Source organism: Temnothorax curvispinosus, unplaced genomic scaffold (genome assembly GCF_003070985.1).
Source record: "Temnothorax curvispinosus isolate PA1 unplaced genomic scaffold, ASM307098v1 QBEX01008203.1, whole genome shotgun sequence".
NCBI classification, from domain to species: Eukaryota; Metazoa; Arthropoda; class Insecta; order Hymenoptera; family Formicidae; genus Temnothorax; species Temnothorax curvispinosus.
In genome coordinates this window covers 162781-175902 of record NW_020217983.1, presented here as the reverse complement: position 1 = coordinate 175902, position 13122 = coordinate 162781, and the positions used below count along the sequence as shown (strand labels likewise).

General features: G+C 42.9%; 1 protein-coding gene across 1 annotated transcript in view; it reads right to left on the bottom strand.

The window, feature by feature from the left end:
- The window catches only part of LOC112457741 (mucin-22-like), a 48985-nt gene that overhangs the window by 22040 nt on the left and 13823 nt on the right, over positions 1-13122 (bottom strand). The window contains 1 exon segment of the mRNA XM_025020956.1: positions 9530-9590. Coding sequence (XP_024876724.1) covers positions 9530-9563 — 34 coding nt within the window. The 5' untranslated portion in view covers positions 9564-9590.

The window sequence follows — 13122 nt, the reverse complement described above, 5'->3', positions numbered from 1 at the left end:
AGAGAGAGAGAAATGAATGAGCCTCGGGGATGCGACTCTCCCCGAGAGAATTCATTCACTCACTCATTCATCCATGACTGGACGACATGTCGCTCCAGGATAAACAATCGCGCGAATATACGTATATATACTCCGTATGCAAATGCGCGCGGCCGCGGCGTCAGCACGGTAAATGATTAATCTTCGTCTTCGTCTTCCAGGCGGAGAAAAATCCGGCGATTGCTTGGTGCCTCGCGAGCCGCTGCGCTGCCGCGCTTAATCGCGGAATCTCGAGTGCGCTCGGAAGTCGTTGATCGCGGGCGGCGGTAATAAGATTACACGGAGAGCGTCGGGCGTAATTCCGCTCAATGAGAAACGTGCTTATCAGCGAACGTAATGTCGCGGTCGACGTCAACCTGCTCGTATCGGGAGTCGCGTCCGCGAAATTATTTTAAGAATAAACATGTATTTTTCAATTGCCGGATTAATTTGACGATTTTGTGCGTGCATGCATGCGATATGTCGTTAAATCCAAATAAATTATACGACGGACAGATTAATTCAACGGATCTCAAAATTAATAAACCGATAAAACTGAATTGTATACGAATTAATTAGCGAGCTTGGCGCGGCGGGGTTTCGCGACCGGCTCGCGAAAACCGTCACGCGAATGTCCGCGGCGCGTGTTGCATATGCAACGAGTGGCCCGATATATCGGCACGCGTGAAAGTCGAGCGACGGCTCCTGCCCTCGGCTCCGCTTTAATTGCGAGAAGCTCGTGAAACCAATCGCGTTTCTGGCGAGCTAGCGCGCGCGAGAGAAGCCGGCCGCGACGGTTTATCGCACGGGAGGAAGTGGATTATTACAACGAGACTACACTCACCCGGGCACTCCCTTTCGGCGGAATGTCCTTCGCGTCGCGTCTGTCATTGTTTCCCGCGCTGTTTCTTGACCGTTCATTTCCTCGGCCACCGCGAAATCGGTGCGCGCATTGTAAGGGTCCGATCGTTAAGCACGATAGAGAACTGGAATTGGTAATAATGAGAAGAAACAAACGAACGCGAAGGTTCGTTTTGTATATATTATCTTACATTAATTTATTTTGTATATTAAATTTATTATGCATGCAGAAAAATAAATATATTTTATTAAATTGATTTTTATGTATATAAGATACATGTGAAATTATTATCAATCTTCCGCGATTCTCGTCGTTGTTCTGCATTGATAGAATAAATTTTCAGACATTCGCTCAGAGATACATAATGTCGTCTTTAATTCTGATAATAATAACATTCATTGAATATACAAATTTCCTTTTCCTCTCTCTCTCTCTTTCTTTCTGTTAGCGCAGTGTTAATCGGTGGGTTCGCGAGAAGCGAAATTTATGACGAGATGGAATCTATTGGGGAATACAGTGATTTAGCGCTGCGAAAGGTGAACACGCCTTTTACGGCAGCCAGTTCGTTTTACAGGAACGAGAGAGTGCGTCATACGTCGGCGCACACGTGGCGCGGTACACGTGGTAATACACGCAATTTTCATTGTAATCCGTGCATCTTTTCTCTCGCAATTCGCGAACGCGGCGCGGCGGCGCGGCGACTGCGTTCCACAAAGAAACCCCCCCATTAATCGCTAATGGACGCGCAAATTGTTCTCGGGAAACGGCGTGGAAATGAACGACGCGCCGCAATCAGATGGCGAAATTTTCATGAGATCGCAATAATCGTTGTAATTAGCGTCGAATCGATGAAGTTTTCCACGCCGCGGCGCGCGGGTTCCATCGACCGTGAGACACAGAGAGACCAAAGAGGACTGTTCCTCTATGAAAAGAGAGGAAAAAGAGAGCGGCCGTGTGGAGGAAGCCACGCACCATTGTCTCCCTTTCGGGCGTTACGCATTAATTAGGATTGTTCGGGCATCGGGCGCGGAAATATTAATTAAGACAGTCTTCCTGCCGAGACCATCGATACGCGGCGGCGTACATTTCGCTCTTAATGACGCAGCGTGTCGCGTGCATAATAAAAATTTGCATAGGATCCTATTGTTCGCGTAAATCTCGCTGATCGCTGGCGGAGCCTCACAGACGATCCACACTCCAAATCCGAGTAATTGGTTTTGCGTTTAGAGAAAAATTCGAGACAACGAAAAACGCATAAAGCGAGTAACATATTATAAAAGATCTTTAATTTTTTATGCAGATGAAATATTTTTTTAAGAAAAATTCACTTATCAAAATGATATTAGCGTTTCCATCTTTATTCTTATCTTTTTGCTATTTATACAACCAAAGCATCGCCATCAATCAGTACAATTTATGAGAGTTTTCGAGATTTTATAGCACAAAATACAGAATGTGTAAATGTAAAATTTTATTTACAGCGATCGTACTGACGATGAATCACGAAGGATCGTCAAGAGATTTTCAGATCGCACGTAATAACTGAACGTTCGCGGTGATACGAGCGATTGATCGGCGATTAGTCAGACATGCGAAGAAACGTTTCGGAATTCCATCAGTGGTATAAATAATCGCCGCGGGATATTGCGAAGTGGCCGGAATGCAAAAATCACGAATTAATCTCGCGTCCGGTAACGGCCCGCACGCAAGACAAGGACGCGTCAGTCGTAACTTTTCCCGGCTAACGAGAGCCGGTAATGTTATTATTGTTATTACGGCAAAATGGAAAAAAGAAGGAGGAGAAAAAACGGGCCGTGGAAAGGAATCGCGCCTGCAAGTGCATAATGATAAAATGCAATCTCCGAACGGGGGCAACGTCCCTTTCCCTATCGACGCGTTTGTCCCCCTCTCGCTATCGAAAGCGTAGAACCGGCAACGAACGGATATCCGAACTTTGACGAAACTCTGAAATCGAATTGAATTGGCAAGTTTCAACGATAACGCGTTCCAAGCTTCCTTTCTACGGTTGCAAAATTACAAGTCTATTGAAATTTATAAAAAAAACTCCATCGTTTGTTTTTTTTTTTAAATAGTACGTTGTGGTAATAAATTATATAAGAGAATGAATTCAAAATTTTTTTGATATTGATTGTTTATGTTTCGTTTCTCAATATTTACACAACGCGTTCATATCGCAAAATGCCTGAGGAAAGAAGCAACGATGTAATGCCAAAAATATTTTTCGTGACGGATATAGAGAAACTCTCGCCAAACTTATTATTTCGCAAAGACGGTCTGGGCGTTGCTATCGTAACCTAAGAACGCGTTTTACGGATTGAGTCGATTGACCTACATTTAAGAAAAGAAAGTGCCGGACAAAGGTGTCAGGAAACATTTCGTTTATTCGTACTTACGCCCCGCATTCATTACGTAAAGCTATTATATCGGTTTTTGTGAATTATCTCAAGTATGCGTCACGTCAGAGAGTAAGTTTCCTACCATTTACAAAGTTTCCTTACATTTACTTACTCGAAAGGTCAGCGCGAGGAAAGCGAATTTTCGCGATTGACTTTCCTCGTCAGTTTGCGAAAGTTTTCCACGTACGAGGAATGTTTCAACCTCGGGGATTTCGATACTCCGTTTGGCACGATTCTCGATATCCACCGCGATTTCGATAGCGCGACGTAACAATCGGGGTACAAATTACGCGAACGAATTTTTCTTTCTCCTTGAGCGATTCCGTTAGCGCGCCGCGTGATCGAACTTGTTTTTCGCGAAGGTAAATACCGAATCGACCGAAGCGGTAGGTACACGTGCTAGATCGCGACGCGCGTCACTGAACTGCGATTCGTTTCCGCATTCGCGAATTCCATACATAATGAGCAATGCTTATTAGCATTATATTTAGAAGATATCTTCAATCTGGAAAAACTTAATATTTATTTAATGATTTACATTTGCTAATAAATCAAATTTACTTCTTTTAGATGGAAATTGATATTAATTGCGAGCAATGTGGCAACTTGAAAAAATACTATCCTACACATTATCCAACTGATATTAAAATATGGTTTAGGAAGAAAAATAGATATATTATTAATTCCAGATAGTTATGTTTCTTTGACATAAGACGTCATAAGATATAACCGTAAAGTAACATAATTATATAATAATAATCACTATTACCGTCAAGTAAGAAATAATAAATAGCGCTATCGGCGGGGTGATGCAGATAACAGAACTAAAAAAGATCCATGTCGCAATAATCTCAGACAGCCCGATTTAAAACTTAAGTAACCGACAGATAAACGTTGTTATACAAATTGCTCGTTGTACAAGACGTTTAATATCCCGCGTTTCAAAAGAGAAATGGAGAACAAGATGGAGCGCTCGGTATTTCAAAAACACTACTGAAATGGCATACTTTTTTTTACGAAGAGTGAGTTAACCTAAGGTTAAAAGTTAACTGACGCTTGTGAAACTGGGCCTTTATAGACTTTCATTAGTTTAATTCTCGAGATGTGCTCCTATGATGGACCTCACACTTCTGAATAACATTTTCGACATCACCGAAACAATCTCGAGTAAATTTAAATAAATTTAACAAACTCAAATTAATTGTTCATTTTATGTGTGACCGGCGCAGTTTGCAAATTTATTTACGTAGTAATGCGTATAGTCGCATCATACATATCCCAATTAGACGCGCTGAATCGGAAGAATTTAATTACATTTCACAAATAAACGAGACGGTCCGCGAGCAAATGCGCGGAATGCAGAATTCGCATTTGCTCTCAATCCCCCTTGGTCGCTCTCGGTTCCTTCAATACTTTTCTGGGCCCTGCCCAGGCAGGAACACCGCCGAAAATGCGTGGCGATTATCACGCGCGATGATCGTCCGGCCACGTGAGAGAGTGAAATTAAGATTGTGACTGACTAATGTGCGTCTTACGTGACATCGGGAGAGAGACACGCTTCGAAAGGTCTAACCGCATCCTTGCGCCGGAGTTACGCGGTTACGTAAGGAGAAAAGTGAGACACGCACGTACACACACGCCGAAGAAGAGGAAGAGAGAGAGAGAAAGACGGAGAGAGAAGTGCCGAGGAAATGTGTATCGCGCGATCGAACGGTAACTTTGTATCAACTGTTATCACTCGCCGATTTTTGCACAGCTGTTACGCGAGCCGGCGGCGCGGCGTTGTACATGTCGTTTGAAAAGAAAAGATAGAAAGGCGAAAGACTGGACCGACCGAACGGGAATATAACGCTCGCGTGGCTTTTATCTTCAAAGTAAGCTGATACTGTCGATTTTTCACGTTTACTGCACAGCAGGATAGCTTAATGTCACATGCAAAATTTGCGACCCGATGGTTATGTAACGTATAATTAAATTTCATGATTTACTAGGAATTTTTTTCGCATGTTCAGTGTTTCTCCTACAAATGATAACGGTGGGTTTTGCAAGATTAACGAGACGATTGTGCGAGACAAGAGTCGCAAGACTGAGAAATTACCCGCAAATTCCGTGTAATTCATTTCTCACCTGAATACGACGCTAATTCAGGCACAACGAGAGTTCTGTTGGACGTGCATCTGTTCGAAACAAATGTGAATTTTTCCATTTTAATACGCGACGCGGCATCAATCGAACACGAGCGGAGTGAAAGCCAATCGCGGGCATTGTACGCGAAATGAAAAGCGCATTGAAGATCACGCGAAATTACATAAAAGAAATTTATCTTTAGAGCGGCGTCGTCGCCGTCGTGTCGAAGCGACGACGCGCGAACTCATGAGCGCGCGATCACTCCGCGAGACACAGAAGCCTCAAGATTGATTATTTTCTACCTTCACCTTTTACCCAACTTCTACTCAATTGCGTAAGCGAGTAATGTCAATGAGAAACGGCTAGATCTCTCTGAGAAACGCGGGAACGATATCTTTCATTTAAACAGCCTTTCATCGAACAATTAAAGATTTCGGTATATCTTCACTTATCCTCTGATCTTCGTTATCCTTCATGGAGAAAGAATAATACGGTCTAATGTCGAAATGCGAAAACGACGAGAAACGCGAAGGCGACGCTAAATGTTGTGGAGTAAAGTGAGATAGTAATAGTAAGTCGCCGAAGCTATATTGAACGCCTGAAGGTATTTCGCCAAATTGACAGCGATGTCAAAGAATAAATACATCCGCCGCGCGACGAGTCATGTGGACGCGTGCGAATAGCGATGCAAATACCTCGCGCGCTCGCGTCTGTTTATACTCTCGCGAGTTATTACGTGCTTCGCAGTCGCGGCGACTTTCTTCGCGCGCGCCAACGGATTGCCCGGCATATAGCCGGGCGTTAAACGCAAACGACCGGCGGTGATCATCGATCCGCGTCCCCGACGTCTCTTCCCGGCGACTGTTTGACCCGTTTAATGTTTGAACTCGGTGATCGTAGCCGTGGCTTTTTCACTTCCCGCGGTCTTTCACTATAGTCGTGGGCTGGGAATGCAAAACGGCCTTTGCGAACGAAACGTTCTTCGCACTTTCTTCCCCCCTCGCGTTTTTGCATTACGCAGACAAACTTTATTGCTGCATTCATCGCCACGTAGACTTCGACTCCTCTCTGCTCCCCTCCCCCCTCCTCCCAATTCTGGCGCTTATGTATAATTTCTTCTTTTATTTATTATGTAAGAATTTTTTTTTCTTTGTCGTCATCTCGCGTTTTCAACTCAACCATTGATCTCGTCGGTACAATATTAAGTACGGTTGCAAGTATAAAGCGATCCCCTCCCATCGGTAGCATTTTGGTACTTCCTCAGCGAGAGTTTGCATATCCCAAACGCGCGCACTGTTCTTATTACATTAGAAATTTCATCTTGGATCAGTTGTTAGCTCGAGATTCACGTGGCGAGCGCAGAAGTGCCGGAAGACACGCGGAAACGCGAGATCAGGCCGTGCAACGTACGTGTACGTGTTAATTAAGGCAGAAACAGACTTCGGATGAAAGTCACGGCTACATAATGACGTGCTTAACTTGCTTTTCTGCGAATCTATCGCGTAACGCAATCAAGTTGCGGTGAACCGCGCGGGAGAAAGTGAACGACTAAAGCTCCCTTTGCCAAAATTCACTCGGAAAGATTATAAATTCTCGATTAATAATTAATTCTCAGATTGTACAAGTGCAACAAGACATATTTCTGAAGCGAAAAGAGGAGAAATGGACCTGTCGCGAAAGAAGCACCGTTCTTATCCTTTTTATTGGCAGCTGTTCGGGATCGAGATTGATTTATCGGCAAAACTTGCTTGACGCCGTGTACCTGGGAACGTCCTTGACGACCGGAAGCTCGTAAACCGTCGAGGATGAATATTCCGCGGGCGGGCCGCGATAAAACGCGCAAACGAATCGATGATGCGCTCGCGGGCTCGTCCCACGTGTCGCGACCGCGATGCATACATACGTTCGCCGCGCGGATATCCCACGGGGCCGCATTCCGTCCGTCGTCGCCGGGGTTTCAATAGACGGTACTCTTTATGCGGAACGTGTAGAATCCGCAGATATATCACCCCGTGCCACGCGGTGCGTCATCCATGCATGCCGCGCGCGGTCCGGGCCTCGATTATTACACGGCCCCGTATTCGCGTCCCATATCTAGCGCGAAGCGTGGGCGTTCGATTGCACCTTTTATTTGTCTAGCGTCGGAGAACCGTTGCATGCAATCTGATTACAGTCTCGAGAGGCTAAGCGTTCGTGTCCGACATCGGGTCGGTGATAAATTTGACGACGCACCCGGCAAAAATCGATAAGACTCTTCCTCGCCGGTGGAGAGATTATGTGGGTTAACGAATTACGCGAAGGAATTTCATGTCATTCGTGAAGCAGGAAGAAAAATCTTCTTCAAAAGCAATCTCGGTTTCTGTGTGCGAAGGCAACAATATAGATAAGAGGCTCAAGATAATACTCAGTAATATACAAGCCTAAGACAATAAATCGCCAAGAAGAAGTTGCGTAAATTATCGCAAATTCAAAACACGCTTTATTCTTCCTGCGCTTTCTTGAATTCTATCAATTGCTTGCGAAACGTTTTTGCTGCAACCGCGTGCCCATCATCCGGCCACCCCGCGTATAAATGCGCGCCGTGAGAGAACTTGGGATTTACATTTTATACCTCGCAGATATCGCGCGCAGCTGGTGGTCTAACGAGATGCTTACGCGCGATTTGCACAGAATGCCCGTATCATCCTTTCGTTTCTCCGATTCCCGATTCCATCCGATTATCGCCGGCGTCGGCACCCTTCCACGTCGTCCTCTCGCGAATTTACGCTCTACGGGCCGTCACTCTCCCGCACTAACAGCGTATATGCCACTCGCGGTCCTTGGAAATTATTTTCATCCTTCAAGGGCCGCCGTAAACCGGCGTCCGGTGTCATACGGACGTGAGAATATATGACTGAACTTTTATCTTGTTCTTCGTGAACTTCGCCAATGTGTGCTAAAACATCAGGGATCGTGCAATTTGAATATTTCTCAAGTTTCATGCGCGTTCTCCAATTTCCTTGACTGAAAACATATTTCCACAATTATATTTTCTTTTTATTCTCTCTTCTCTCTTGCGAATAAACTTCTCTTCTATTAATTTATGGGCATATATGTCTTATAATATTTTAAAATAAATTGACAATTTACAATCATCGCGGCGGAGGATCTTACGCTTAATAACAATTTTTGTGAATTTTGTACATTATGTTTTTGAATAATTTATTTATTCTATGTTACATACATATATCGGTCATTATTTATTAGGATTTATATCCGTGTCCTTTTCCCGATGTCAATTCCTAACGCTGATTGCGCGAGACGATTCATTCGCAATTCTCGCGACGTGTCGTGGCTGCTCGCTCGCTCGCGCGATTCATTTGCGATTCTTGAATCGTACCCGATCGCCACGCGCGTGTTTACATCCACGTATAGGAAACACCTTGGTCTCGGCACGAAAACCCAGTTAGCGGACGAGCCGAGCCGAGCCGAGCCGGGCGTCTCTCGAGGACATCCTCGAGATCGCCTCGCGCGCACGCGAGTCAACCCGCGCTTAATCCTCGGAAACGCTCAAGGGGGAATTAATCGTTATTGTGGAACACCGAGTTTTATGCATCCTGCCGCGGAGGATGACGCGAGAAAAAGTGTCGTCTGCATACGAACACATGGGGTGTGAGTCACGGAACTGGGGAGAGCCGCGTCTCTCCCGCGAATTAAAGAATTAATGAGAGATGATTTGATTTAATTTCCTTTCCTAAACGGAATTATTATATCTCGTCGTACGATTACTTCTCATATTCCATAAGATTTGGAGAATAATTTTATGGGGTCTTCGAATCCCATTCATCTTCTTTTCCTTCACTCGGCGTAGATTAAAGTACGTATATATGGATTATAATTTAATTTACATATATGTATATATTATTTATATTTATATTTAAATAATAATGTATATACATATATATAAATTAAATGAAAAATGAGGTTTGTGCTCTATACATATACCTCGACATACACTTATATTTTTCTATTTTTAAATTGAGGACGCTCTTTACAATTTGCACATATGTCGTCAATTATACTTTGCCTGTCACTACCAAAATGATCGAAACATCGCGAAACTTACCCTGCAGCAAAAATCCATGCAGCGCGAGGTTCATGGCTACAATATGATTGATTTCTTCAGCCTGAAAAAAAATACATTGCTAGAGTCAAACAACGGTTACAAAATAAAATAAATATTCAATTTCGTAATACATTACTAGTCATTATAATTATCCCTATTCACTCCAACGTTTTTTTCACCCCAATAATCCTCCAACCATGCACTTTCGAGTCCCACGTGTTTTTTATAATGTTAATAGCTTTGAAAAATTCCCCAAAAATTATTATAATATCTTTGTACCTTCGACTAAAAATCAATGTAAAGAACATTTGAAAATCATTTATTTAAATATTTTTTTATAACAATTATATGTTGACAAACACACGTTACGACTCGTTTTACTTAAAAAATCATAACTCACGAACAAATTGACGAAGTTTAATGAACCAAAACGCGAATTAAAGCTAAAAGTAGTGCAAATGAGAAAAAAAATATGAGATAATTATTAATTAAATAGGAATACTTAATTTCGTCGCCGCAAATTTGGTAATTTTTAAATGGTACAGAAGGACTTTAAGAACTTAAAGAATGCTAGAAAAAGAATTTCTGAATAAGAAAAGGCGAATTTGAAGTGTGACAGATATTTTTTATGTAAAAAAATTAATTTTTTTAATATAATCGTAGCTCCTCCCCACCTCTTCCACCTGCCTCTGAGCCATAATAGACCTCTGTGGAATGTTAAATTTTTTTTTTAACGACAAAAATATTTTAAATACGGTTAAATTATACACAAAAATACATTTTTATCGAAAAAAATGCTCATTTACCTTTCACACAACACTGACGTAATCCTCCAACCATACACTTTCGTGTCCCACCGAGATTTTGATTGTTCCCCGTTTCGAGAGTAAATGAGCTAGGACTTTGAAATTTTTACCTGAGGTTCCCTGCCACAATAACTTTTTTCCGGCGTGGAGGGGATTCTCCCACGATCATTTGTTTTCCGGAACAAACGACTGTTAGAAATTCGTGGGACACGAAAGGCATGGTTGGAGCGAATAGGGTTATGTATATAAATTTTCATCGAATTTATTTAAACGTAAGCATTAAATTCTGCGGAAATCGCTGCATATCTTTAATAGTCCCGCGTAACAGGTAATAAAATTGTCTCACAAATGGAGAAAGCGTTACGTATATCGAGTACAACGTCGGAAACACGACGTCAACGTCAAAACGCTAATGTTATTCTAACAATTTGCTCTTGGAGGATAATAACGTAATAACTAGCCGCGCTAATTGCTACTAAATCGCCCGGAGGCGTAAAGGAATTAACCGAGGCAAATAAACTCGTCCCGCCGTGGTCCGCCGGGCTTTTGTGTGCTCTTGCGGACGGTCAGTAGCTTCAAAGGACGTGTGACATCTCTATCGTCAGTGTCAATATTTGTCTGGAAGCCTCGGCACGGAGAAGAGGAACAAACGCCCGTCTAATACCGCGGGTGCCGCATTCAGCGCCATGTCGATCTATCGGGCGCCCCCGAGCAGCTAGCAGCTAGCTAATTGCCTGTCTACTAATTAAGCGTAACTTAGGCAACTCCTCGAGCGAAAGTCCTTGGTGGAACAGTCAAGAACGCAATTTAAAGAGCGATTCTGCCACGTTCTACCCAGCGTTCTGCGACTTCATAATCTCTCATCGTGCTCAGACAAGAATTTCTTGTCACGCTTTACCACTTTTCCTTTTTTTCGTTTTACAATACTTCACGGACGTTTATTTTTCTGCAAACTTCAATTAATGATTCATTATTAATGTTAAGAAGAAAATTGTTACATGTATCGCATATGACATATTTCAATTTTTCACACATCGAGTGGATTTTTGATAAATTGCTCCTGTGTGTGTTTAATTTTTATTGTTAGTTTTTCGTTATTTAATACTTTACTTAAAAATAAGAAACATAACGACTGTTTAAAATATTTAAGATAACTTCGTTAGAAACCGTGCATTTGTGTGCACTTATTTATTTTGTTCTGATGTCATTATCAAACCTACATGGCTGCAGCGCCGCATGTACCGATTTCGTACGTGTGAAAAATGATAAACAAGATCGCATGTGCATACATGGGCAGAGGAAGGGTGGGGGATGTTCGAAAGTCCATCGGGAACAATGACCGGGCCGCGTTGCAAGCGAAAATGATTCAGGTCGCGCAAGTTAACGTTATAACGGCGTGTCCGTCGACGAGAAAACGGCCGATGAGTTTCACGGCCCGTATTATTACTGAACGCGATAATTGCACGGTCAGGAAAATGTGTCGTGTCTGAGAAAATGAGAGAAAATTAATGTAAATCTCGCTTTGGGGTGAACGGAGAAGATTTTGTTCAATAATTCTCCTGGGTATTTTCGATCCTCGGTATTCCGAAATTCTTAAGCGCGATTACATTTGTTTTTATTGTGCAATGTAACTTTCTCTTTGTTTCTCGCGATTCTTTACTTCTAGACTACTGGCAAAAGTTACTTTCATCGAGATTGTTAGACTTCGACACGTTGACTCAGAAGCAATGTTAATTATCGCGATCTTTCAAATATGATTTATTATCATAACGGCCGAGAAGAATATTTATTTAACTTCATATTTCATATTTTTCACTATTTCCATCATAATTGTTATTTTCTCTTTTATATAAAAACAACATACGGAAAAAAATAAAATAACATCTCTTGGATTTGAAACAATAGTGCAACGTCGGAATTAATTTACAAGTAACATGCAATATTTTTCGATTCCGTAATTATCTTCTTTTTTGTGCGAAATCAAGCCTGATCAAAGTGCGTAAAAATTATCACGTTACGCGTCCGAGAATATGAGAAGCTGAAACAGCCGGGGAACTGTTTGGATAGGAAATTGGTCATTTGCAAAACGAGCGCGCGATATTTGGCAATCCCGTACATACAACTCGAATAGCATCAAGGTCGCAGGTTGCACAAGTGCACAGCTGCGGCGGCGGCGGCTTGCGCGCGCTTTATTGCGATGTAAAAGCGGCGCGACGTTTATCGGATCTCGATTTATCATAACGAATCGTGGCTCGGCGGTCGTACGGATAAATGACGCCGATAACACGCGCGGTCCCGCGATCGGGCGCGTTTCTTCGGGTACGTTTATATGGCAGTTATGAATGATCAGAGCGATTCAATCATTCTCCCGAGAGCCTGCTTTCCAACGCGCGGGGGCGTATATGCATACATCGCGCGCGGTTTGTCAGTCCCATCGGCCGAGCTCGAGATAGTCATTCCGCCGGGTAAAAAAGGCAAGGTGGATATCTCCACCACGTACGTACGATCGTTAAGCCGAGAAAAATCACGCGAGGCGATATATCGACGGCTCTTTAACCCGGCCCGATGCACGGTGCGGTGGTTGCGCCCGTTATACTGGGATGTATTGTAAATCAATGTAACGATCGCCGGGGGGAGGATGGAGGATTATTGTTAAACGTTCGCCGATTGACGATTTTCGAAGATATTTACAGTTTTCCTGCCGGCGTGAATAACAACCCTTTTATTACGCCTAAATTTAGAGCGGTATGCAGTTAACCCTAGAGAGGTAATATGAATTTTCTCATA